Below are 26,647 nucleotides of genomic sequence, written 5' to 3' on the forward strand. Positions count from 1 at the left end.
GCTGATCGTAGTTGTCACAGCATCGAACTATCGGCAAACATGGCGTCAGAATCAACCTTCTATTAGACATACGAAGATAACAGAGTACGTTAATTTGGAAAATGCATCGTTTGTTAAAATCTTCCCTTGACCAACAAACAGAGATCAATCCACGAAACGTCGTCAGATTCATTTTATAGTGATCACGTTCGTTACTCCCTTCCTATCCTAACCTAATAAAGTATTTCTGTTGAAATAGTCAGTTTAACGCTTACATTATTCTCGCATGCAATCGTCCAGTTGTGTAATGTACTGTTGATGTGCATTGCTGCACACATGCACACAAATAGGAAAATGGCACAAAGTTTATAACATATGAAATCGATGGCACGCCATACAGGCCGATCTTGAGTGAACAATCTGCCGCCTAAATAGGTAGTAATTTCTTGATTTGCTTTGAATAAAATGGACATGTTCCCACTGGTGGCCAATTCATATTCATTTTTAGCTTTTCCGCTATAGATAGTTGGTTTCCAATGGTTACTTGCTGTTTCTATCTACAAACATATAGCAGTAATTGAACCTACTGTGTTTTGTAGAGTATGAAGCGTTCGAACGATCTAGATGCTGGTGCGCGCAGCGAAAGTTCATGGAGTATTTTCGTACGTGTCGCTAATGTATAGATTTATTGGGACAGTATTTCCCATTGGACGTAGATGCTCACAAATTACCTATTACGTAAAAATGAGTAAATGTTATAAGGGCCACTACGGCTATGTCAGTGCGTTAAGGGGTGCTCATTTCTGTGAAAAGAAGTACTAGTTATCAATTTTTTTGCAAGCAGATTATTTATCACATGTAAATGCTCGATAGCGTGCGTGTGTGCGTGCGTGCGTGCGTGCCTGCTTGCTAGCGTTAATCATCGCCGTAACCCTCGTGTACGGACAGAATTATATGTTCACTGCCAAGTACGGGGACGAACAAAGGAATCGCGTACGGCGTATTCAACGTTCGAAGGTTATTGTACTTTACATCGACTTCCGTACGTCCAAATCCAACCATTTTGTGTACGTACAGCTCCGGTGCGTATGCTCACATCAGCCCTGAATACAAATTAGAATCACTGCAGAAAGTATACACACGATACGATAACTCTATTTTATGTTGCAATGATTGCATGCCTAGTTTGCCTATCACCTGCGAGCCGTTAGCGACTGAGTAGTTGAGTAGAAGCGAAAAAAGAAGCCGATTTTTTGTTCTGCTATTAAATGATCAAGTTATGATATTCCTGTTTTCATTCAAAATAGGATGCTTACTTAGGAAGGTTATCTCACAGGATCTTCAACGGCATAGCATATTAACGAAGACTTTAAGAGATAATCGGTTTGTATAGGTACATTGATTCGTTGCTAATAGATCACTGTCACAAAAAGTGCATATAATTGATGCTCTAAAATATGTTCTTATTGTATATATATATATATATACCAGCTATGTTCACTGCGGATATTGGGCGAAAATTAAGTCTGAGCAGCTAATGTCATCCAGTAACTTCGGTATCAGTTGCAATTAAGGTTTTCGCAATCAGACGAAGTTTCGAATGAGCGACTTCAAACGGGTCGACTAATTCACAGCATTCAATAATAATCAAAAGCGTCTTAAATTTTATTTTTCCCCTTGCTGCGTAACGCCAATAAAAATAATATACCTATCAGCGACTTGGTGAGTCTGCTTCTAACTATTAATCGTTCCCCTAAACACATGCCACTAGCTTGGTCACAACTTATCAGAACTTACATCCATCGATGGGTTCAACTTGTTCATAGGTAATTTTTTTCGCAAGGATGTAGATAATGTGGAAACAACAGACGAATCTAATTACATGTTTTTGCCTATCAAGGTTGAATAGTGGTAGCTTTTCTAAAGTCCATTGTCCATGCTTATGAAACGAACTACTCATTTTTCAAATGTTTTTGTGGCCCCCAAATAGTTGAATTTTAGCTGTTTGTTAGATTCATGTCATATTTGAATTTTGAGTGAACAGTCATCGCTTGTAGCGATACTGCTACAAAGGTTTTAACCGATAGGAAATGTTGACTTTGCCAGGCCTAAGCTCATCTATTATACAGAACGTTTGCTCGGCGGCCACTGACAGCCGCAGACTTCATAAACGATTTCGCACACTACATAAGAAGCAAACTTTTGAAGTTCAACAAACACTTCATGCGTATGCATTATCTTATTGACAGCCCTAGGGCATGTGTGCCCCAAGTATCCGTACCATATCATTACTGAACTGTTTTACAGTTGTTCGCATTGTATATTCTGAACATTTCCGTATTGCAGATAAATCGATCACGCTACCGCTCAACATACAATATATTTAAATTCTTCGTACTTCTGCCCCAAGGGAATCAAAAAAGGTTGGAAGACAAGAAGATTGTCGAAGGTGAACTAGATGACGCTAACTGATAGAAGGATTTCATGTCTAAACTGAAAGGGCTAAACCATCATCGTTAAAGTTGTTGCCAAATAGGCTATGTCCTGAGATAATTAGATTTGCATGTGGTCTTCGTGTCTGTTCGAGTCAGACGATTCAGCCTTCAGGGGCAGAGGTGCTTTGCGATTCATCACTCTTATGAAAAGAGCTGAACGTTGGATAAACTTGGAATGAACAAAATCACTTCAGCTAACAATGAGCTCTGATTTCTTTTGCTTTATTTTTGGTAGATAAGCAAGTTAATACATGGCTAACTGGTTAAATTGAACACTAAAAATGAGTTTTTTTTTAATCGTTTGGCATTCTGTTCTGTAGTCTAATGTCCTTGTGATGGTAACGCGTTATCAGATAGGAGGCCTCCAGGGGCCCGCCCCTTGAAAGATCCACGGAATTTTTTAACTCTTGATTCCACGAATATTGAAGGTGGTTATGCTCTGCAATGTTGATGCAGGTTTCCGCCCCGGCTTATGGCATATATTCGTCTGCAGACATCAGCGGAAAATTATACACAATTCGAAGCGTGGAGGACGTACAGTTCAAAACATATACACCAAATATATACAATTTTGTAGCCTTCTAAATGCATATGTCTGCGTGAAAGTTCCCTCCTTTAACAAGCAACGTGTTTATCTAATGGACACCTGTCCTTTGCCGTGCGCTTTCAGCTCTTTGAAAACACGTTTCTGAACGCTGCAAGCTCTATGTATACCTAAGGTCATTTAAAGCGATGCATATTTTAGCAATACATTGTAAAACATTGAACTAAGTTGTATATAATAACTAACGAATCCAATAAAAAGAACAGGGGGCGCAGGTCCGGTTTCTGCTGCCTAAGATTATTTTTCTTCAGAAGCGAATGTCGAAAGCCACCGAAAGTGCTAGCAGCGAACGAATAGTCTTACCGTTCTCCTTTAGGGGTGTTTTGCATAGATAGATGGACTATACGAGACGCCCGTCAACGGAGATAGCAGTGGTACCCCGGTGAATACATTAACAATACACCTGATCAGCGTATCACTATTTCCTTCCATTCGTCATTACTTCATCGTCCTCAACTGAAGGCAGAAATTACCGTTTTCACGTTGGCGAGCTGCTGCTGTTGGCAATACAAAAGCGAGCCGAACGATTGCTAGACCTGAGTTGAACTTGAACGTGGATGTCGTTGGAAAAGTGTCACAGAAATAGCTGTGAAAAATTGAGCTTTCTAGGTGCTGGACGGACTTACCTGTATAGTATTAACTATCTGAAAGTCATCACGCCATAAAGAACTTCCATTATGTTCCAGAAAGTGTGTGAAAATGGAATGCTTGGGCAATATAGATATTTTTAGTGAACAGAGAAAGAAAAATCATACACAGCGCAATGTCCAGGTAAGATAATTCTGTCGGGAATATGAAGCAGTAGCTAACATTATTCTAATGGAGTTCATACATCAAACCCAGTTCCAATCATATGGGACTGTATGTAAATTGTCTCAGAAAGAACGATCTATTGGTTTGTTGAAACAGTATGTGCATTGTATTTCAGGTAGCAGTGCGTTTCTCTTCTTTGATGAGCTCCGTCGTTGTACCATGTCCCATTGCGCTATTACTCGTGTAAGATACGGCCACCATTCGAAAGTGACGAAGCTTGTTCAACTGACGATGAAATAAACCAGTTGCAGTTACTTGAAGAAACGATGGAACTTATTGAGGGTTAAAGGGAAATGTCAGGCCTGCAAGATTAGACTTGCCGTTTTCTAAAGAGAGTTGAGGCAACATTTTATTCTTATAGATTGCAAGTGTTTCAGATAACTCTTCCATAGCTATTATACAAACGTCACAGTGGCGTACTACTGGCGGCGAACGTGTGGTAACGTCTAACGAACGTGCACAAAGTGCCTATCTATAATGCCACCTTCCCTCGGCTGAAATATAAGCGAAAACTATATCTGACACTTGTATTCAAGAATTACTCATCCGAGCACGAAGTCGTCATTATAAACCGATGTGTGTATTGCTGTTTGGAACATACAAGTTAACGTTTTAGAATTCAAAGGGGCTGTAAGCATGTATAGTTACGTCGCAAGTCCACAGACTTAAAACACACTAGAGGCAAAGGCATCTCGATTCCTGGATTCAAAGTAGCTTTACAAGCAAGATGAACACACAACATCCGTTTAAGAAGACGGTTTAGAAAAATCTAATTTCATTAGTTGTTTTTATTCTTTGACATTATCTCTGTTGGTAGTATTGCATTTACGTATTCGGACTTTATTGACGTGTGGAATAAAACATTAGCGCTTCCAGTTGTTTACGAAATACGATGGATGCTTCGTTGGCCAAAACAGTCGATACATGCACAAGCCATTCATATATGTATATATATATATATATATATATATATGGATGCTTCGTTGGCCAAAACAGTCGATACATGCACAAGCCATTCATATATATATATATATATATATATATATATAGCCCTGCTGGATGTTTAATGAACGCACTTATGGCAGTCGTGGCCCTATTGATCACCACCCAGCTCTTGCTTTATATAGGAATCATCTTAAGTCTTTCAGCAATGTTCCTTAACCTTTGTCATTTTTTCTTGGTCCCTTTTCTGTTGCGCAGGAACGAGCGAGTACTAGTTATTTTCTGTTTCGAGTATAACAACGTTTTTCTCTTAACGTCTTACCCGTCCCTAACTATTCATTTCAAAATAGGCTCGTGACCGCTTGGAAGAAGCACTTGCCGCATACGGATCCGTTTTCTATCTACAGACCTTCGCATTTGATGGCCGTTGTGTTTACCACCACATGCTGTATATAAGCATCGTTCGTGATCCGGTCAGATAGTAAATGAATAACACGATGTACTGGTTAGAGGGAGTAGCACTTTGTTGTTAAATCTACCAGTTATCAACTAAGTATCCCGCTGTACCCTTTGTGTCACTGCTGGTCCTTCGATCTGCTCCATTAGCGCCGATCGGCATTGATGCATAGATCAAATGTACACCAGAAGTACTTGTGGCCACGAAGTTAACCCTGTCTGACCACTTAAATGACGACCATGCGCATGTTGATCGACCACGATACTTCCCCTTCCCACCATCAGGCTGTCGCACCACAACAGATCTGGTCAAACGAGGGGTTTGAAGTAGGGGGGGGGGGTGTCTTAAGCGGGTCTAAAATATTCGGTCTGGTTGGAAGCGAGACGACAACGGCCTATACTGTTCGGCCCGGTTATCGAGGTCTGCGAATATTCATCGTCAGCATCCAGTGGTTATAGTGCTTGTGATCGGTAGCTCTTTGTTGTGAAAGTGGTGTGAAACCGTCGATCCGACTCGCGATGATCGATCCTCTGTTATTTCCAGCGTATGTTGACGGGGTCTAAAACATTACTAAACCAGCGCTTCTGAACAGTTCTCAAAAATCCAAACATGTAAAAAAACGAATGAGTCTGAAGGGCGTTATGCAAAAAAATCGGTTCATTAACAGTAGACGATACAATATTGGTTTAAATGCACTCCTCCCCTGGGCGGATCTATCGTTTTACTCGTACATCAAAATTTGAGGGCATATGCCATGCAGGACGCAGAGAAAGAGATATTGCCCTTGTCGTTGTCCTGTTCTCATCGTCTCTTTGCTTGTCGTTTATGTTGAAAACAATCACAGATTGAATTATTATTGTTATTACTATCATGATATCATTTATCGTATGAACTTTCGAAAAGTCGTTTAAGAGTTTTTGGAGAAGTACCCGCCATTGAATTATATGTAACGCTAGAAAAATCAACAATGCGAGATTTTGTAGCAATCGTGAAGAGCTGACAAAGCCTCGAAAATGCTACATTATCTGAAAAAAAAAAAGATAATTTGGCAAATCTTAATACTTAACTTCACCGTATTCATTTAATGTCAACTGCTGCTGTTGCAGTTCATCATAATTTGAAGCTATAGTACTTCATGACTACTGTTTTTTTCAGTCAAGCAATCGATCTACTATACTACACTGCAATGAAGTGTGCTTCATTGAAAAAATGCGCAATGTTTTTGTCACAATCGAGCTCTCTTTATAAAAACACGTTAGTAGATTTGAGTTACTAAAAGGCGGCAATGCGAGTCGCCTCATCCGAAGGTTTTTCAAGCGATTTGGCCAAATTTCCTTTAATCACTAGCTGCTTGAATGAAATATTTTACTCATTCTTGTTAAATACTTTAATAAATCGGAGCACTAAAAAGTGGTTAGAATTATGTATTGCCTCTATGTTAAACCTGCTAATCAGCAAGCGGATTACCGCAATTACGAAAACGTTAACGTTTCTAGTTAGAAATGACATAAGCTCTCCGAGGTATCTAATATAGTAAAATAGCCACCTAAACCCATATTCAACGTCATAAACTTATACAATAGACCAATTCTGTTTGAAAACTAGTAGAGACTATGATTTGTTTAGCTAATCCTTATGTGTAATCGCACGAACGTCAAGCCGAGACCCTTTCTTGCCACGTTTGCACTTTGTGAACCCAGGCATATTGTGGTCGCGGGGTAAATTCAGGGAGCTCAGAGAGACACTAGCTGGGCGAGCTTTCATTGTATAATCAGAACTCAGGCTATAACTAGCAATACAAACATGGCTATACGATTTCCTTTGCTTCTTTGATCTCCTCCTACGATGCATTAACTATGGCGATTGAAATATACAGAGAAGAAGTGCCTAACGTTCGCTTTCCTGGTAGCCATCGCTTACGCGATAACATGTCTGCGAGAGTACCCTGAACGGCCGACTCTACGACTAATTAGATTAGAGGTCGGTCCTTCGAGTTCCTCCAGAAACACATAAAGGAATGCTACACAATTTATGCGACCAAAAAGAGGTCTAACAGTGTGTAAGAATAATGGCCATGCTACCTTATTAGATAATACATTCTAATTAGCCACTGTGACCACTGTCAATATAACTAATATCTCTGAATGATGATGGTATGATTATTTCCTAGGTAAAAGCTACCCATTTTTTACGAGGGACTGTTAACGTAACTCGGCATACAATTTAACAGAACAAAAACGATAAGCTCAAAATGAAGCTATGACATCGCAGTGACAAATTTTCTTGGCTCGAAAGAGATTTCATATTTCTTCAACGGAAACGCGAATAGGTTTAGCTATCCGAGCAGAAACTAAAAGTTTCCTTTAGCTCCACACGTTTCAATAGGTTGACACAAATAATTATGCCTAATCCGGACAAGTAAAAAATCACAGAGCATCCTTTCTCGCCTCAACGCTAGTTTTGACACCCAGGTATAACGGAAGCAACCAAAAGTGGCACTAAAAATACGACGGACAGTACGGCTTCGCGGCGATCACGCAGAACGAGTCAGTCTCCATCGCAGCTTGTCGAAGGGTGACCCACCGGTGAAGATATATCATTGATAAGAGAGCAAGGGACACGAAGGTGAACGCGTGATTGTGCGATTATTCGAACCATACCTCTAGACCTGGTCGCTTCTGTAGGGGAGCACAGTCGATTGTTTAGCTTACAAGTTAACAGTAAACGAACTGCATGGCATTGTTACGAAACTTCGAGGTGTTCTCACCATTGCCTGAACCCTTTCTTCCATCAAGGTCGTTTGCAGAGGAGCTGGTCAAGCGCCTAAAAAGCTTTGGAGTCAAGATTTGTTTCGTAAGTGCAAATGGCGAGGAGATCAGCTTCGTGAATGTGGCCCAACATGCAGTTGCAGTCGCGATGCACCTCCGTCGAGTTGACGTACAACCAGAGCAAAAGGTTTGTCTCCTGGGCGAAACTGGGTCTGAGCTTGTATGGACCCTTCTGGATGTCTTCTGCATTCGACGACAGTGATTCTAGCCTGTAGTTATCGTCATGCCATCTCGATAGTGGCCAAACACCGGCTTCGTGCGTTCTTGTTTGGACGGAATGTTCATCTCCAGCTCAAAGAGCCGGCGCTTGCCAATTCAGCTGCATTATTTATTTCTTTCGAATCAATCGCCTCTCATAGTGAATCCCTGTCGAGGGACGAATACGTTCCACCCCGTCACCGTGGCTCAATTGTAAGTCCATCACTTGTCGTGTACTCAGGTGGAAGTGGGGGAGCGGAACGGGGAGTAATTTTACCTGATAAATGACTCCACTATTTGCTTTTGCTTCAAGACCATGGAGGGGATGACTCCCTACTTGAGCATAGGGACGACGTTCTGCTGTTGACTGGGCCGCTATGTAGGTTCCCAGGAATAATAACCGTGCTGACAACACTAGCCGCAGGCTGCACCGCGGTCATTCAAAAAGTATTCGAACTCGAAGAGAGTTTCCGTTTGATTGAAAAATTCCGGATAAGCGGTTTGTCACTATTAGCGAAAATGATACCCGAAATAGCAGCACACAAATCATTGACAAGATACGACTTGTCTTCTGTGCGGCTTATTCTAAGCTTCTCCGGACCTGTCTGCACAAAAGCATGGGAAACCCTTACTAAACACCTGGATATTGAATACATGCGACAGGTGAGCAGCATTGACGTAAAATAAAGCTGGAGCTGTTTGGCAAAATGAAAATACAAATTTCTGTGGCACAGACTGCTGCACGCTTGATAACGCGTCTACTAGGACCGAGGTTTGCTATCGATGTCTATCTTTTCGGTCACGCTTTTTGTCCGCGACAAGCCAATCAGACAATTGCATAATTTTTCCCTGTGATAACGCAGAGGTGTATGAATACAAAATAACGACAAAAACCATTTCCAACGCTTGACTAACTAGCAGCTAATTGTAAATGAGCAGAACAGCAACTTCCCTGTCAAATGCGTTTTTCCGCTGTTCGTTGACGCTACTAGTCCCCTTGTGCTGTTTTCAACATGTGCGCAGCGAGGACGCCACGATTAACTAAACACTGTTGTGTGGTCACGAATGTCTATGTACATATGTGTGCATGTGCTTGCGTCCGTCGTGTGTCGAAGTCTTTTTATATATTGGAAGTAGTTTATTTTCTGTCGCTGACTGGTTTGCTGTCAGAGCTGGACGAGCCCGCCGCTTGTTTGGCCAGTGAACGTCCGCTCAGTTCGGAATAGTAGGCAATCAACAGCCTCTAGCCAACACGGTCTGCTGCTAAATGGTCAAGATGAGGCTACTAGATTGGGATTCTGGAAGCTTTAATTATTCGCGCATTTGCTTCGGCCATATACTCTGAATGATGCAATAAGCACGGTTTTTTAACGGGCGCTACAGGACTTCGAACCGTATAAGTATGCGGCAGCTCTACATTGACCAATAGATAGCAGAAAACCTTTTTTTACTTGAGACAAAGCCTCAATGCCACTATTCAAGTATTTCATGCAGTCCGGCCAACGAGCAAATGCTACGGTATCACGATTATAATCGAAAGAATTACGGGAAAATTTATATCACTTTTATTTGAATGTTGATTAATTGATTAGGTGTATTCCTTATGGGAGTGTCTAGTGTCTGCTCGGCGACGTGGGCACGCCGAACGCACGAGCTACGGTCGACCACTTCCGGGCGTGCGGGTAAAAGTGATTGAAATGGATAACAATAAAAAGGCATCTTTAATGGTCAGCTGGAATAGTCATACCTACAACTGAATGTCTAAGATGCCCCGTTTCTTATCCGGTAGCTGATACTGCTAGATCATACATAAAATTATATATCAGAATATGTTAACTGTCAGTAAGCCATACGTTTACTTGCTCCAGTTTAATTTCGACGGAGTACTCTTTTCTTCACCAGACTTTTTAAAATTTACATGCTAATTTTACGGTAGGCCTTTTTGCACTATTTGTCTCATATGGTAATATTACGCGAGATCAAGACCGCATCATTGTTCAGGGTGTTACACGTTGATTACAGTTCTATTCAACTACAGGCAATAATTCCTTAGAATTTTATAGGAGACTTGACGAAGCATAGTCGTGGAATAGACCTAACCTGTCTTCAGAGCTTCGGTCCAGCCTTGAACGAACGTATGTGTCCTTCGTCATCTACCGAAGGAATAACATCTCCAAGTCCAGGCGCCCTAACAAATGGGAGACGTACCTTAGAATTTCGTTATTTGAAATTTTACTTCCGACTAAGGTGAACTACTATCTGATTTACTAGCTTTGGTATTGTCTATTAGAAAATCGAATCCTAAAGGTATGTTTTTCAATGAACAGTCATAAGGGTCGTCGAATCCATGTTGCTTATTCGCAGCACAATAAACAGGTTCGCGGCATAATTTGGGTTGACCCGTTACCTCGGAGGTGACACTCAACGAAGGATAGCCGATGACGAAGGATGGTTCTGTACTGGCGATGTAGGCCACTATGACGAAAAAGGCGTTGTATTGTGCCTGTATCTGTCCAGCATGATTGTTTTAACTATAAATTCAGTGAAATAACGCATTAGGTATCACAGCTTCTTCTCCATCATTCATTGAAGCTATCTAATTTTATGCCGTCCTCAAGTTAATTGAACGCAAGAGCTAAGCAACTATTACTAAATCGGTGAGTACATACTGAATATAATAAAAGACAATATCAGGGTGCAAAAGATTACGCCTGATTAAATACGCGTTTCGCATTTCATTAAACGATTTCCGCATACAACTTTAACCAACAACTTGTTTATACAATATTTCAAATGTGTCGTCGCATACTAAATAGGAAACATTCACGTGCTGGACCGTGCAATGGACACTTTATGTCATGGCGAAATGATTTATCCTTTGGAACTCGAGGATACGTTGCATCACCGCCCGGCGGTCAAAATGGCAGCTGTGATAGGCGTCCCTACGGCTAAAGCTGGTAAAGCCGCTAGGGCATTCGTGGTACTAGAAGCCCATAGGTACCAACTCCTTGGCCTTTCAATTTATTTGTGCGGCCTTGCTCAGAGACCAACAGAGACGATTAGTCACACACAAATAGTAACGCTTGGTTTTTCCATTCACTGTACTCCCAACATCGATTCTTTATAATTATTTTTAGTTTTTAGGATGACAACTGTATCTATATAAACGTGTCAAGCAGCATCAGTAATTCGTTTGAGGTTTATCCTGTTAAACTTTTTAAAAACAGTGCAGGAAAATTGAGTGCACAGTATTCGCATGAATGATATAATTGTACTTATCATTTTAACATTTGAGTGCTGTGCAAGCTACTCGACATTTACAATACAAATACAAAGGAGCGAATGTAGGTTAGGAATCTGGCGCCAACGAGTTTATACGTTTCTAAACAAAAGTCCACACTTTCGATTTCAGATCCAGAGGACGCTCATTCAGAAGATGGGAGCATTAAAATGTTCGTGCGTCTACGAGAACCTCTGAACGACTTCACGGAGGTATTGAGTTCATTCGAAAGCTGCCTCAGACGGAGGTCGGTCGACCGATTCGACGCGTCCTCAACGAACGCCATCTAACTACTCGACAGAACGAGTGACCCCGAAGAAGTAGCGTGCAATACCGGTACAGAAACTACGAGCATTCATCCCTCAACGATTTTTTGTTTACAAATCTAAAAGGTGACGTTTAAATAAAGAAAACGACTAAATAATATTATAATATTCTCGAGCACGTAATAATATTAGTCATAAATATTTTCTGAAAAAAATGCCTTAGCTTCATTGCATAACCTATAAAAAGCACTTATGCCTCTCAAACTATTACGCAAGTTTTTCATCCAAAATCGTAGATAGAGCTTAAAGTAAAAGGAAGAATCTTCATATTTTGTTGCGGGTTTAAATGACTGTCTAATTTTACATTGGTTATAAAACTTATTTATGTGTATGAATATCATAATAGAAATCAGTTATACAAGCAGCTTTATGGAGCACATGGAAGAGACAAATACTAGCGCACTTTTCTCCAATCGCACCCCTCTCAATGAATGCTCAAGATGATTATATCTCAGAATGCTCATGTCTGATAAATTTTTCGAGTTTATGTTTAGCGGTGCCGGACGCAACGCTGCTTACATATCTATGTGCCTTAAAAAATCACGAGCTCGAATCGGGGTTCTCAAGGTCAGATTTGTCTCGGCTTAACTTCGAACTTCTGGTTAAGTTCAAATGGTACTACCACACGCATACGCTAAATTATGAACTATGCAAAATCTCTAAAATGATTTATTGCAAATGTATTAAAGGAAAAAGAAGAGGTGAGGAATGAACGTCTGTTTTTTCTGGTACGCGCATCGCTTCTTTTTTTGAAACTTGTAGGTAGTTGAGTTGTGCTGTGCTGGAGACTGGCGTATTGTACATAAAACTGACTGCACAATAAAACAATAAACTCGAGGACTTAGTCGACTGAATTTTTGGTCAGACAGGCTGGAGTTGAAAGGGTAACTCTTGGGGTAGGGTTAGTGTTAGAAATATTATGCTAATTATTCTGATCCTATCCACTATTTGTTTTGATATTCGCAAACCAACTCTAGAATGAAGCTTTTTTCCCTTAAATAATTTGTATATGTTATAATAAAGGAGCCCAGAACTGCGGGAGAAGTACGCAACATTTATTTTATGTGTATACGGAAAAGCGCTATTTTCTAACCACTTCCTTTTACGCTAAGCCATCGGCTTTGGGGGTCGATAAGACGTCTTCGAATCCCTTTTTGTAGGACCGCTTGTATACTTTTTTCGTCCACATCTTCTTACGCATAATTTTGCGTCGCGGCTCAATTAAATTACGCCTTTCGAAAGACCTACAACAACAATGCATCAAATACAGCCATAAAAATTGGGTTAAAACAAGCAATGAAATTGCTACGCACTTGTACTTCATATACAATAAGATGAAGTATGTATCATAAATGAAGCTGAGTCACCTTGTGGCTTATTTATTACGCAGGAATAGAGCATTATCGAACTGTTTTTATCTTCAACGATCGAAATATCTCCCAAATATAAATACTTTTGACACGTGGAAATGTTGTTGACAAAAAATACTAATTTAAGTTGTTCGTTACCTGGTTTGCTGCCCTTTCAGACTTCGCTTTATATATATATATATATATATTTGAGCTCGAAAGAGAGGAAAGGAAGAAAGAATAAACCCGAAAATAAAAAGATTAATTATTTTTGATGAATAGGCCATATTGTTTATAATTGGGTGATAACAAAAATCGTCGTTTGCTAACCTCATACGATCTATCATGATGCTTCCCTCTGGTTTCAGTTGGCGAAGACTTGCGGGAATTTCATCGCTGAGCTTCAGTTCAATCTAAAATGAACGAGTAATAAAAAAAACTAACGTATTTAAACCTACGATTAGGCAGAGCAATCTATTAAGCCAAATGTTGTTGTTATTCCAGTATGGTGTGCTTTTTTCACAAGACAGAGATAATCGGAAATAGTTCTTAAAAACTGTCGTTATCAATTTTCGCTTAACTGGAGTTTACTTTTCACACAACACGTACGTCTTGCGGTCGATATTTGTATTTTCCGAGGCGTCGGGGCAGGTACATGGCATCGATCTCCCTTTGCTTTCGTTCCTCTATTCTCTTTTGTGTAAGCCTATTTGCCTTTTTGATCTCCTTACAGTAGACACCGATGCGGCCAAACTGCGATTCAAACTTCTTTTTTTCTTTTGCAAGTTTTATAGCCCTCAGACGTTCTTGATGAGCCTTTTGACGATTCCGCTGTACACGAGTTTTCCGATTCTCGGCTAGTACCCGTGGATTACCTGCGAAAAAATACGGAACCGCTTAGAATGCTAGTTGCATTGATTGAAACTTCAATCGGCGCTCGTTAAAATGAGCATAAAAATCATTTTTCATTAACAATTGTTGGTCTAATAAGAAAATTCATTACCAAAAATCAATATTTATTAACTCAAGTTGATTACAGTGAGTCGAATAGTTCTTATGGCGTAGCCTTTTGAACCTGAACACGCAATCAGGCGAGACTCTTCTGAGTCTCGCCTGATTGCGTTGAGAGTGAATCCATTCGACCATAGATCTCTGTCTACAAATATAAACTAGTATAATCACCTTTTTTATCATCATCGACATCATCATACCTATTGTTCGGAACTGATAAAAAATGTGGAAACACATTTTTTGCTCATGAAAAAATCCAACAGGTGCGGCTAGTTGGGCACAGTAGAACGTCTTGTACAAGTAATTAACAAACAGAAGTTAAGAACAGCTTGCACATAACAGCTTACTAACCGTTTGCTTCTTCTACCTCCGCATTATTGTCTTCGTCCTCGTTCCCATCATTGTCATCATCATCCGAGTAGAGAATACCAACGGCTTCTTGCTTCTTGTTTTCAACTTCGATCTTCCTCGCCTCTTCTTTCGTCGGGAAAAGGGACGTAAGCACCCTTTCGAGATGCTGTTCATTGCGAAGCTTTTCTATTTCAATCTCGTGTGCTTCCGATAAAAGTTCTTGGTGATCCTGGATCAGCGACCAATTTCATACGGCATAAAAATGCAGCTATTTAATGGATACCAACGAAAATCAAAATCTCACACACACATATATATATATATTCACACACACACATATATATATATATATATATATATAATCTAACAAAGAATCTTTAATAATCAAATTAACACTCATGATCGGATGACTGGATGATGCTTAACCTTTAGAAATCAAGAAATACTATCAAACATGATGCTGTAAAAATCTATTTCCAAATATATCGGTTAGTCAGCTTTGTCAGCAGTTATAGAACAGCGTAAGTCAAATATTTTCATTTTAAATGTCAAGTAAACGTTTGTTGAAGTAAGCGTCAAACGTTTCCATTTACCTCAAAAGTGGGTCTGTAACTGGCGCCAGGTTTGGCAACTTCAACCGCGGGCAGTTTCGATGGCTTTTTGTAACGCAGAGCGGGCACTTTAGGACGGCTTGGACGTGTTGATGGTGCGTAATAAGTTTGCTGATCCTTCGATAAATAGGTCGCATCTTCAGGTGCTTCGACGACGTCAATATGGCAATCGGCCTCAGTGTTCTGGCCATCAAAAATTATCATACAGGTTATAATAACGAAAACAATCTTTGTTTCCAGCATAACTAACAGGAATCCAATATTACTCGAATTAATTTAAAAATATAATGCATATTACATCTTGAAGCTTAGTTTAATATTTGCAAATTCTAAATGAAAAGAACACAGTATACTTAAGAGTTTTTTTGATCAAATAGAGGATCTACTATTATTATACAAGCAGTAAAATAATGCAAAGATTACCTCGGTTTTTTCCTTTTGAGAACCCCAAAGATCAAAGATTTCGGTTTGACTGTTTAACGTTCTGCACTTCGTCTTTTTCTCTTCTTGCTCTCTCTCTTGACGTCGCTTTGCCGCACCTTTCTTTGACTGATCCACCCTTTGTGCAATAATTGCCCGCTCTTTAGCGAGGTGGATGGCGCTCTTGCGTTCATCAGCCATCTTGACTCGACTTTTCGTGTATGGGACAGGAACCTTGGATCGTTGGTCAAGAATAGAATGGCACCTTAAAGGTTCCTAAAAATGATCGAACAACACATGAACCTAAAACACTTTCCTAAGCTATATACAATCATAGCAAAATTAAAGTAAATATTTGAATATTTAATTTTCACTCGTTTTCCTCTCTTTTCCGTTTGCACCTTTTCTGCTCCTTTTTCCCTACGTCAAAAAATATTAACTGGATTAATGACCAAAGTCAGCGTTTGCCTTGCTAATGCTAGAGTTTAGATGACAACCAATATTAATAAACATATGGAAAATTCGATATATCACTGCTTAATAAGATTAATCATGGGTAAGAGATAGAACGTATGTACAGACTTTAAGGATCTCGGATCGTTTCTTCTGGAATCGCCTTTCGCCTGCCTCATCTGTACTTTTATCTAGCAGGAATAATTGGGTATCCTCTTTGTTAGACACATCACCACCCACACGCTCATTGAAGCGTTGATCCTCTAGATATTCGTCGACCTCTGTAATATCTGCCTTCTTCCAATATTTCTTACGGTTTTTAGATTCGCGAACTTTTTTCTTCCTCCCTGTCGCTCCGTCTTCTGTGGCAGGATCCATAGACGAGGCCTGCAGCTCGTCCATTTTTTGGTCACGCATAACTTCTGCCAAATAATTTGTTCAAAAATGAAAAAGTTCAATTGATATTTTTTATTTAAAAAAAATCATCAACTGCACCATGACATTGCTCAAGCGGTTTACTATTCCATTTCTGATACAAAGTTACCCTTACTTGATAGTGATTTATAACTTACTTTCTGTCATGCAGAAATATATTAACTAAACGGCTCGTCTACATTACACGAGCGAAAAGTTCAATTCTAATCTGAGTAATTTACTATATAAAATGTTCGCGACCTTCAAAATCTTTAAATGCACTATAACGACGAACGTAGCAATAGCGAAGTCGTGTAAGGCTTTTTGTCCACTCTTGCAACTAAGGGTCTAAAAATATATTTGAGCGGCCTATTTTACACAAAAAAAAGAGTCTAGGGTAGCACAAGATGCTATTACTTACTTCCGCTAATATCCCAGGAGGCTATAGTAACAGCCCTGTATAATATCTGATTTCATAATAAGATTTTTCTATGCCATTTGATTTACTTCTTTTTTTTTTTAAATATTATTTGACGGGTTACACTTTTCGTGTACCTGACATTGACACTAACGATTATATAATTCCGAATAAAGCACAAGTTAAAATGGATAAACTTACGTTCTTACCAACAAAAAATGTACCGTAAGTACATTCTGAATCGCTTATGACAAAAGCTGAAAGCCGCTTGATTATTTCAGGTCAGCTGAATACAAACCTTAAATATTAATAAAGTGTATCTGTAAAACTAAGTTTCACTATAATAACACTTCGTATGCACGTGGTTCTATACTAAGATGGCCGCCGCCATGTTGATGGAGAGACGGATTTTTTTGACTAAATTTTAGAGAAAAGAAAAATACCTGGATTGAATACTAGTTATTATACAAGTGGATTTTTCTCAGGTAGAAATGTCGGTTTTAGTGTTTAATCTTATGAGCATTGTTAAGTCATTTCGCATGTATTAAATACTACTGAAAGCACCCATTTTGTTCAGCAATACATTTGTTGTAGTGCATTCAAAATTTTGCGCTTGCGGGCCAGATGTTTGTAAATAAACACACGTGCTACTACATGAATCTGCAATGTATATTCGATCCATATTAAAACAGTGTTCTCTAACAGAACTTGGTTAATAGAAAACGGGCTTGGTATACTCGCCTAGAGCAATAAGTGGTACTTCAAACTGTAGCAATACAGCTGGGCTAACTTCTGCAAGAGAAAGTTCCTCATGTGGCGCCTGCCTTGATTTGCTGTTGTGTACATAGTGTAATGGTGATTCATTCTTCCTGCAAGTGGCACGGACTTGTATATGCGCGATCGACGTAATAAACTTATTCTGCACCCTATTGTACGTGGGTTTCCTAACTTTGTTGGAGATTGATTAGATAGACATTCGACATTAAGACCACCATATAATAATTAAAGGTGCTGTATTAAAGAAAACGATGAAAAGTTGTACGGAAAGGATAACCAGCAAGGTACACACTTTTTTAACTTTATGCTTAACACTTAACTTAATAACATTATGCTTTTCTCATGAATGTTTTTACCAGGGAAAAGTAAAGATCGTCATTTTTTCCGGTACTTTATGATAAGTCGCAGCTTTTTTTGAACTTTGCGATACGACTCAGAGGAACAACTTACAAGTGACAAAGGATCACTTACTCAAGGATGACAAGATATCGTTACAGTAATAACCTGGTGGAACTTTCATAAACATCGACGATTGTCATGACAAACTTGACTGTACAACAAGTTACCCGTGCAAAATTTTCGCACTTTTCTACGTAAAACCTGACCCTTCAGAGATCGGGCTGTGCGGCCCGGATACGTCTGATGACTGTCGAATCAAAACTATCGAAAAAAGACCATAAAAAAAGGTATTGCCCGCGCTGCTTATGTATATATTAGCATGGTGCTAAAGTACGAATTATTCTATAAACACTCTAGTTTCACCCACATGAAAACGTTCGATAATGTATAGTTTATTTGGATTGCGTTGAAAATCTGCGAAGAATATAAAAAAGGTTTAGAACACTTGGCATCTTCTAATAGGTGCTGCAGTTTGACGTTCATGTAATTTATCTTGTATTCAGTCCTCAGGTCGGAGTAAATAAGTGCATAGGACACGTGAGAACTTGTACGCTGCGATGGGCAGAATAAAGAAATTGAAAAAGCTCCTCCGATACAAGGAAGTTCAGGAAAGTCTGCTGCGAGATAAAGGACACGCTCCAGGGGAAACAGATCCCAACGCTGAGATTTTACCTGAAGCGCAAGACGGCACAGCTAAGCCTCTGAAAAAAAACATCCTCCGCAAAGGTGCTGCTATTCAAAGTGAGTATTGCTGTCTATATTTGTCGATTCTCTCATCTGGCAACCTGTGATCAGATGGTTTTGATACATTGACGTACTGCTACGGTACGATTAAGTCCATAGCCGGCGTCAGTTATCTTGAGAATTTGAAGTGGACACGTGAATCGTATATAGTTTGTGTAAATTAAGCCCTTTTTTTTCGTAGTCTTATTGTCTTCGGGTTTTTTTTTTAATATTTAATATCGTTTCAGAGCCGGCTCTGAACTTAAGTAAGAAGAAACGGAAACAGCTTCTGAAGATTCTTGAGAAGAAGCAGAAAAAAGTTAACCGAGATGACCTTGTAGCACAACTCTCGAAAATTAAAGAACAAACCACGAAAAGTCGAAAGAGGCTCGCTAAGGTATTAGCTAAAGAACCCAAATAAACAGATTATACTATCAAATATCATAACCAAAATCTAATATCGAAGCGATTTAGCGTGATCGGAGAGACATTTCTGATGATCGCAAGGATAGGTTTTTAATTGCACTGTTTGAATATATGTTTTGTAGGATGTGGATTTGAAATCATTGCGAAAGCGCAAGGCGCCGAGCGTCCAGGCCTGGGGAAAGCAACTTACGGAAGACAAAAAGAGGACACAAAGATCTGACGTTTTGAGTTTCGACGAAGACGATGAAGATGATAGCGATAATAATGAGGCCGACAGTCAAGGGGAGGATTCGGACCACGACGAAAATGACGGCGCAATTTCTCAAAAGGATAACACTAGCACGGTAAGTTGCTCTGCATTTTTATCTACTTGTGCATAACTTAACACCCAAACTTGGTAATGGATATTGATTGAAAAAGAGCATTTCCAATGGCTGTCGTACACGTAACATAGTGAGAGAACTGTACAGTCTTTTATGGTATTAACGAGCCTACCGTATGTGATGTGTACCTGCAACAAGTATTGATTTTAAATGTTTGCATGGCCGACAAAACACTTACTTTTGGATAACGGTTAAAAAAGCTGGCTACATGAATAATTCTAAACAAAGCAACAGCTAGCCACGCAACGCGAAACAAAAATAGATCACTCCTGACTGGTTTCTGTTTTCAGTGCGGTGAAGACACGCAAGACGGAACAGTATCATCACAAAACGTGTCCAACATAATTGAAAAGGCAACGCGGTTAACGGTTAAAAATAAATTAGAAAAAGTCCTAAGACAAACAGAGCTTCAAAAAACTGAGGATGAAGAAGATGATATTCAAGACGTCAACGCCACCATTGGACATCTAAAGCCAAGAAGGGGCAAGCAGTCAGTAGTATGTACATATGTTATTGCACCATTTGGTAATAAACTTAGTTCAGTTTACCCCCACAAAAGCAAATAACCGAAATAGTAAACATGATTAAATGTATACAGATGTAGCATTGATGGGTTGAAATTTACACAAATAAGCTTAATTTGAATGGGGTAGGTTGCCCTATATTTTTATGTACTTATGTAAACACATTTTCAGAGCAACTTGTTTTGCTCCATTGTTTTTACGAAAAAACATTATGGACATAAAAATCCGGAGCAAAAAATAGTCTTTCAAAAGTAGAAGTATGAACTACAGTCAAGAACGCGTAAATGAGAGATTGTTTTTTTGCATTATAAATAGGTTCTTAACCGCCCTGCAGAGGTGATTGAACACCGGTCAAAGCTTCCAATTATATCTATGGAACAGGAAATCATGGAAACCATTGAGACCAACCCGGTGACGGTTATCTGTGGACAGACTGGATCCGGAAAGACGACTCAGGTATTGTCATCACTTTTGCTGTAAATAGTAGCGCCGTGTTTTTCGCCATTATTACGGCAATAAATGTATACTTACGTACTGTAAATTATTGCAGTATTGTCCTGATTCTGAATTAAAAAAGCTTAAATGTGATGACTGAAGCATTTAATGTTTCTTCCTACCATAGTTGGTCCAATTTTTGTATGAGGTTGGCTATGCGCGCGAGGGTATGATTGGTATCACGGAACCAAGACGAGTTGCAACTATCTCAATGTCAAAACGAGTTGCGTACGAGACAGGGCTTGGGGAGAAGGTCGTCTCTTATCAGGTAACCTATACAATTTAGTATTATACAGTTGGGATCTTCGAATTGTAGTAGCTATATTTATTTTAGTTACTATCGTACTTATAATAGCATGAGAACTGAGGGTATCAATATCGCTGTCACGTGGGATACAGCTTATCTCAGAATCCGAAATTCTAGGTTCGTTTCGAAGGAAATTGCACAGAGGAGACACGGGTGAAGTTCCTGACAGATGGTGTTCTTCTGAAAGAAATGGAATCTGACCTGAGTCTTTCGAATTACTCGGTGATTATTATCGATGAGGCACACGAACGCAGCGTGCATTCGGACGTTGCCGTTGGGCTTCTATCGCGAGTTGTCAGACTTCGTGAGAAGAAGGGCAAATTACTACGGGTAAAAAAACTTCTCATAAGTTAATACATTGTTTCGAATATTGCTTCGGGCACTAAATGTATACGTGATCAAGTTTTAAATGTACGCCAATATAGTGCATAAATGTATGATTCAAACCTCAACTAATATTCGAAAAAATGAAGATTAGCCAACTTGTTTTGGTTCTTGAGCCAGGTAATCGTGATGTCGGCCACTCTCCGCGTTAGTGATTTTATCGAAAACGAAAGATTGTTTAAACAACCTCCGCCGGTTATCAACGTTCAAGCGAGACAATTTCCTGTAACCATTCACTTTAATCGGTAAGACTATCGATTTACGTATTATAGATACCAAAGTTTTTGTAATAATAATAAAGTGAGGAATGGCAATATATTGTTGACTAGGTTATTGATTTAACATTATTGGTTTGTGTGTTTAATCATCCAACAGGACGACTCCAAAGGATTATATGGCGGATGCATTCAAAAAGATTTGTAAAATACACAAAAATCTCCCACCTGGTGGTATACTTGTGTTTCTTACCGGACGGATGGAAGTTAATCAGATGGTAGCGAAACTCCGAAGAAAATTCGGCGAGGAAAACAAGAACCTGATGGATATGAAGGAGCCTTTTAAGGAAAAGGAAGAAAAAGACAAAGCTGATGCGACGAAAAACGGCGACTCTAGTAATGGTACTAGATACACGCAAGTTAATTTTCAACTTATAGTTTTCGGAATATATTTGATGAAAGTACTATTTGCTAAAATTAACAAGAGATTTTTCTTTTAAGGATTTTGCTATTTGTTTTGCAATACGCCTCTGTCTAGCTTTAAGCTTATAATAGTATATAAATGATAGAAGGGTGAGACATGAAATGTTACTACCGTTTCCTAAAGCAATTCATCGTACACCTTTCTCTCAGGAAGTTTAAAAAGTAACGAAGAACCGAAAGACGATGGCGACAAGCCTATAACGAGAATATCTGTAGGAAAGGAGGACAATATGCTCGTCTCAGATTTGGCAAGTGCTCATAATACAAGCTCAACTACCGATGAAGGCCAGGACGCAACAGTGACTACTATTGACGTAGCCCGAACGAGTGCCACATATGACTGCAGTGGTCTTAACCTTGAAAGTTACTCGGTCGTTCCTCTCGAGGACGGCGAGCTAGATGAAAAGACCGAACGTGATATGTCGGCGGACTATGCGGACGACGAAGATGCGGACCAAGAAGTAAGACAACTTGAACTAACTCTGTAAATGCATAGTCGGCAAACACAGTTCTTTATTCTGGTAGTTTATTTGGATCAATAATATCTTTTGTTGCAGAATGCGTTCAAATAGAAGCATTTTCTCGTCGTTGTCTCTATCATATTTTAGTAAAGTATGTATGTAGTTATCAGAAATTATCTTATGCTGTATGGACAGATACTGGAAGATGCGAGCGACGAGAACGAGGAGCTACTGGTGAAAGATTGTCCCGAAGATCAAACGAAGCCGATGAAAGTTTTACCGATGTTTGCTATGTTGCCGTCTCATTTACAGCAGAAAGTATTTGATCGGGTACCCGAAGGCACGAGGTACCGTCGTTTTATACATTTTAGTCCTTATAAGGGTTATAGTCCGAATAAATTTTTGGCTCTGTGAAATTACGGGCGCATTATCGCGATTTGTGCCGCAACTGCAGTTATGTATACCGACTAACCAATTGAGCGATTGCAATCTGACGCAGGCTCTGTGTGGTGGCCACAAATGTAGCGGAAACCTCCCTTACCATACCAGGGGTGCGATACGTAATTGACGCTGGCAAATGCAAGACCCGCGTATACGATCGTGTAACTGGCATCTCGAAATTCATCATATCGTGGATTTCGAAGGCTTCAGCTGAGCAAAGAGCAGGACGGGCTGGCAGACAGGGACCTGGACACTGTTATAGGTTAGTTGCGTTTATCAGAACTTTGCAGATTGCTCTAATCGGTTCATCATTTTAGACATAGCTATACATATATCTCTATGCAACATAGGCGTCGTAGCTAGCGTCCGCGATTTATTCGACACACCTGATTATTATTATTATTATTCTGTTTATTATTATTATACTTATTCTGGTGTATACCTGCGAAGCATGAGTAAATCTAATATTATTTTTTGGTGGGATCATTACGTAGGCTGTACTCTGCGGCGGTCTTCAATGATCAGTTCATCGAATTCTCACCTGCTGAGGTGACTCTTCGTCCCGTGGAGGGTCTTCTGCTACAAATGAAATGTATGGGTATCGAAAAAGTCGTCAATTTTCCGTTTCCTTCTCCGCCACCCAGGGAAGCGCTTATCGCAGCTGAAAACTCATTAGTAGAGATGCGTGCCCTTACTAGAGGGAAGGTGAGGGTAGAAAACAAAAGCTTCTTGTCACTATTTGAGTCTCATTATGGGCTCTAAGCATGCTTGAATGAATTAGCTAGAACTTATTTGCAGTATCGATCTAAGCTGTGCACGTCCGATTCAACCGCTTAAACTTGCAAAAAAAAATCATTTATCGTAACTGCTATTTTGCCCCATAGTGCTTTAATTCTGCTTGAAAGTGCAATTTACTGCTACAATCTACAAAACGTGGGTACCTTTTTGTCTAAATGTTTAAAACCCAACATAGCATATAAAAGTACAGTATAAATTAATTATTTTAATGTCACAAACGTAGGTGAAGCCACTGTCACTTCGAGAGCGTGAAGCTTGGCTTTATTCTTCAATTCCAACGCCTTTAGGACGCGCCATGAGCTTGTTTCCCGTGGCGCCAAGATTCGCGAAGATGCTCGCGCTCAGCCATCAGCAAAAAGTTCTGATGCCCTATGTCGTAGCTTTGGTGGCTGGCCTGGCAGTGCAGGAGCCTTTTATTCAGGGTAATGGTGAGTGCTTGCTGATTGTATTCTATTACCCTTGTATAAGGTTTCGCTTATTGTTTTTTCTTATACTTGTATGTTATTCTTGCTCATCTAGAACTCCGTACACTTTTCACTGTTCATACGCAGCAGACTAACGAAAATTTTTTTAATGTCCATAAATACGTTGGCGTGTGACTGTTCCTTACGTCATTCTCAGAAACAATGTATAAAATGTGTTGATTACATTGTGTCTTTTTTTTTTACGCGCAGCAACATGTCCTATGTGGTGCAGGTCTCTAGGAGACATGGGGCGATTATTAGCGGCTGTTGGAGCGTCCGAATATGACACAGTGTCAGGTTCATCTAAAGCGCCCTTAGCTCAACAGCTGAGAGAAGAGGCTCGACGAGAAATCCGCAAGATGCGCTATCAGCTGACTGAAGAATTAAATCTGCTGGTTCCAGATCTTCAACTGACGCTCGATCCGCGGATGCCTCCGCCTGATGGTCGACAGATGTTGGCTCTGCGACAGCTCATTCTTTGCGCCTGTGTTGACAGAATAGCACGGAAAAAATCAGGCAAGGTGCGCAAGGCTACTCAATTTCATTATTGAGTTACTATTTGTCTAATGTTCCAAACGAACGATTTAGCTTTACTTAGGAATTGTTTTTTAATTTAGAGGTACATTTCCGTTAAGGTAAAGGAAAGTTTTTAAGTAAACTATTAATTTTTTACTAATTCTGCAGGTGTACGAGAGCATGCAGACGGATGGGCAAGTATATTTGCACGGTGAATCTGTATCTTATAAAGAACAGCCTCCATGGCTGGTGTATCAAGAGATAACTGAGGAACATGGAAATCGTATGCAGTTACGCATGGTCTGCCCAATTGAGCCGTCATGGCTGCCGGTCCTCGCTCCACAACAGTGCGTCCTGTCTGAGCCACTTGAGTCGCCGGCACCAGAGTACCATGAACGTGATGATATTGTATACGTTTGGGTGGAAGGAACATATGGCCCTTTTGCTTGGAAAATCGACAAAACACGGATGAAGGCCCCCGCTCATTGGCCCGCAAGATTCAACTGGTTTGCTAAAGCACTTCTTGATGGAAAGGTGTGTTAAGAAATAAAACAAATAGTAGTCGCCTTTAATGTGAGCAGAATAGTGAAACTAGTAGGGGTCGAAAACCACGCACAGAAAGAATCTTAGAGTTAGTTGCTAAAACCCGTGTTATCATCAAAGATCTAAACAAACTTAGTAGCTACTTGGGTAGCTCAAGTTCAAATTGTCAATTCTAATTTTTCCTAAAGCAAGTAGCGGTGCGTCTTTTCAGCTCAATATTCATCTTCTTTATTTACGTTTGTGTTGTACCGACGCAGATGGGTTCCCTTTCGAAGCATGGCCTGCAATACTGCGCCGCAAGGTTAATTGTAATAAAAAAAAAACCCGCAATTGATTTATTTCTCTTTATTTGGTGCTATCTGTATCTAGGTGATAACGCAGTTAAGAAAATACAAGCCTTCGTATACCTCACAACCAGCGATAGTCGTCAAGAAGTACGCGGCCATTTCACAGAGGGCGTCTGATCTAGTGGAAGCGCTGAGGAAAGCGAACGTATGTTCCCGAGCTGATCTTCTTGCCAGGTAAACGAACAGATTTTTTTTGCTATTTTAGACTTATTGTACTTGCATTTTTATGCAGCGTACTGCGGTGGCTTATCGCACTTAGCTACGGTTCGTGGAACTTTAAGAATTCCAAAGCTCCACTGCTGTACGAATCACCAGGAGCCACGAAAAATCGTTGACATCGAATATATATATAATATGATTTTGAGTCTGAAGAATGCAAAAGATGGCATAAAAATAACACTGTCAAAATACTACAGACAAACCTCAGTCTGCTTACTTACTATCTCTGCTTTACTGTTTCTAGGTGGAAAGTTGACCCGAAGTTTTTGCTAAGACCATACCTCGACTGGTGCCAAACTAATGTCCATGGGCAAATTAAAATGTCGTGGCCGCCTAGAAATTAGTAAACATCCAATTGCGATCTGCATTATTGTATACGATAGCTGGATTCATTATAGAGTCCATATTGTTAGAGTCCAATGATATATTAATCATTAACGTTTGCAACACAGGCAGGACCTAAAAATATAGTATATGTAGTAAAAATATAGAAGATTATGACAATGATAAGGTACAATTATAGACGAACGTAATGCTGTGCTTGAGGAACTGTCGTTATTTACTTATTGCTCATTTTAGTTGAAATCAAACAAAAACCTTTTTTAAAAGATTATTGACGTTGTTAGAAGTCAGCTGTACATATTTTTGTACTTTAAAAAGAAAAGATATGATAACTATGTTGAACCTGTAAATAAGGGATGTATTTATTCCTAGATTTTACCTAGATGTAGATTCGGTCGTCACTTTAAGACGTTTGTCTATCCCATGTAGCTTAACACAAAGGTTGATTTTC

At 39.7% G+C, this 26,647-nt stretch overlaps 3 protein-coding genes across 13 annotated transcripts; 2 read left to right on the plus strand and 1 right to left on the minus strand.

Moving 5' to 3' along the window:
• The first annotated feature begins 484 nt into the window (after positions 1-484).
• On the plus strand, positions 485-12,867 carry LOC111268461 (uncharacterized). 8 transcript variants are annotated; one of them, XM_086971708.1, is made up of 4 exons: positions 9,527-10,563; positions 10,935-10,973; positions 11,133-11,273; positions 11,729-12,867. In XM_086971708.1, the coding sequence occupies exons 3-4, from the start codon at positions 11,159-11,161 to the stop codon at positions 11,884-11,886; spliced, it is 273 nt and encodes a 90-aa protein (XP_086827834.1). In that variant the 5' UTR covers positions 9,527-10,563; positions 10,935-10,973; positions 11,133-11,158; the 3' UTR covers positions 11,887-12,867. The 8 variants fall into 8 exon arrangements, 3 of the variants coding, with proteins under 3 accessions (XP_086827832.1, XP_086827833.1, XP_086827834.1); XR_002685246.2 differs by lacking the exons at positions 9,527-10,563; positions 10,935-10,973; positions 11,133-11,273; positions 11,729-12,867 and adding exons at positions 485-1,061; positions 2,326-3,849; positions 4,007-4,574; XR_015314233.1 differs by lacking the exons at positions 9,527-10,563; positions 10,935-10,973; positions 11,133-11,273; positions 11,729-12,867 and adding exons at positions 485-1,061; positions 2,326-2,402; positions 4,007-4,574.
• An 89-nt stretch (positions 12,868-12,956) lies between these two features.
• LOC111268460 (ribosome biogenesis protein NOP53) lies at positions 12,957-17,323 on the minus strand. 3 transcript variants are annotated; one of them, XM_022847471.2, is made up of 8 exons: positions 17,151-17,323; positions 16,247-16,536; positions 15,668-15,940; positions 15,227-15,427; positions 14,634-14,862; positions 13,881-14,146; positions 13,602-13,684; positions 12,957-13,166 (listed from the first exon to the last, which is right to left on the minus strand). In XM_022847471.2, exons 2-8 carry the CDS (start codon positions 16,532-16,534, stop codon positions 13,025-13,027), a joined length of 1,482 nt encoding a protein of 493 aa, XP_022703206.1. In that variant the 5' UTR covers positions 16,535-16,536; positions 17,151-17,323; the 3' UTR covers positions 12,957-13,024. The 3 variants fall into 3 exon arrangements, with proteins under 3 accessions (XP_022703206.1, XP_022703205.1, XP_022703207.1); XM_022847470.2 differs by having other exon boundaries at positions 16,247-16,539; positions 17,151-17,322; XM_022847472.2 differs by having other exon boundaries at positions 16,247-16,539; positions 17,248-17,308.
• A 270-nt stretch (positions 17,324-17,593) lies between these two features.
• Positions 17,594-26,549, plus strand: kz (putative ATP-dependent RNA helicase kurz). 2 transcript variants are annotated; one of them, XM_022847462.2, is made up of 20 exons: positions 17,594-17,880; positions 18,086-18,412; positions 18,629-18,866; positions 19,097-19,245; positions 19,397-19,618; positions 19,948-20,154; positions 20,497-20,637; positions 20,804-20,944; positions 21,101-21,313; positions 21,488-21,612; positions 21,743-21,984; positions 22,216-22,526; positions 22,722-22,873; positions 23,026-23,229; positions 23,462-23,672; positions 23,989-24,193; positions 24,440-24,750; positions 24,914-25,279; positions 25,658-25,809; positions 26,099-26,549. In XM_022847462.2, exons 3-20 carry the CDS (start codon positions 18,683-18,685, stop codon positions 26,196-26,198), a joined length of 3,636 nt encoding a protein of 1,211 aa, XP_022703197.1. In that variant the 5' UTR covers positions 17,594-17,880; positions 18,086-18,412; positions 18,629-18,682; the 3' UTR covers positions 26,199-26,549. The 2 variants fall into 2 exon arrangements, with proteins under 2 accessions (XP_022703197.1, XP_086827828.1); XM_086971702.1 differs by lacking the exons at positions 17,594-17,880; positions 18,086-18,412 and adding an exon at positions 17,990-18,010.
• Positions 26,550-26,647: the final 98 nt, after the last annotated feature.

This window comes from Varroa jacobsoni, unplaced genomic scaffold, assembly GCF_002532875.2.
Source record: "Varroa jacobsoni isolate VJ856 unplaced genomic scaffold, vjacob_1.0 scaffold_1290, whole genome shotgun sequence".
NCBI lineage: Eukaryota > Metazoa > Arthropoda > Arachnida > Mesostigmata > Varroidae > Varroa > Varroa jacobsoni.

What these genes read in the sequence shown, in the direction of transcription:
- LOC111268461 (XM_086971706.1), top strand. Translation starts at nt 11,159, where the DNA reads ATGGACACTTTATGTCATGGCGAAATGATTTATCCTTTGGAACTCGAG. An exon ending in CGTCCCTACGGCTAAAGCTG is followed by an intron (nt 11,274 to 11,728) that starts GTAAAGCCGCTA and finishes TTTCGATTTCAG; the next exon opens with ATCCAGAGGACGCTCATTCA.
- LOC111268460 (XM_022847471.2), bottom strand. Translation starts at nt 16,534, where the DNA reads ATGCGTGACCAAAAAATGGACGAGCTGCAGGCCTCGTCTATGGATCCT. An exon ending in CTCAAAAGGAAAAAACCGAG is followed by an intron (nt 15,428 to 15,667) that starts GTAATCTTTGCA and finishes TTTGATGGCCAG; the next exon opens with AACACTGAGGCCGATTGCCA. An exon ending in ATCATGATAGATCGTATGAG is followed by an intron (nt 13,167 to 13,601) that starts GTTAGCAAACGA and finishes TTGTTGTTGTAG; the next exon opens with GTCTTTCGAAAGGCGTAATT.
- kz (XM_022847462.2), top strand. Translation starts at nt 18,683, where the DNA reads ATGGGCAGAATAAAGAAATTGAAAAAGCTCCTCCGATACAAGGAAGTT. An exon ending in GAAGGGGCAAGCAGTCAGTA is followed by an intron (nt 20,155 to 20,496) that starts GTATGTACATAT and finishes CATTATAAATAG; the next exon opens with GTTCTTAACCGCCCTGCAGA. An exon ending in AAACGGCGACTCTAGTAATG is followed by an intron (nt 21,985 to 22,215) that starts GTACTAGATACA and finishes CCTTTCTCTCAG; the next exon opens with GAAGTTTAAAAAGTAACGAA.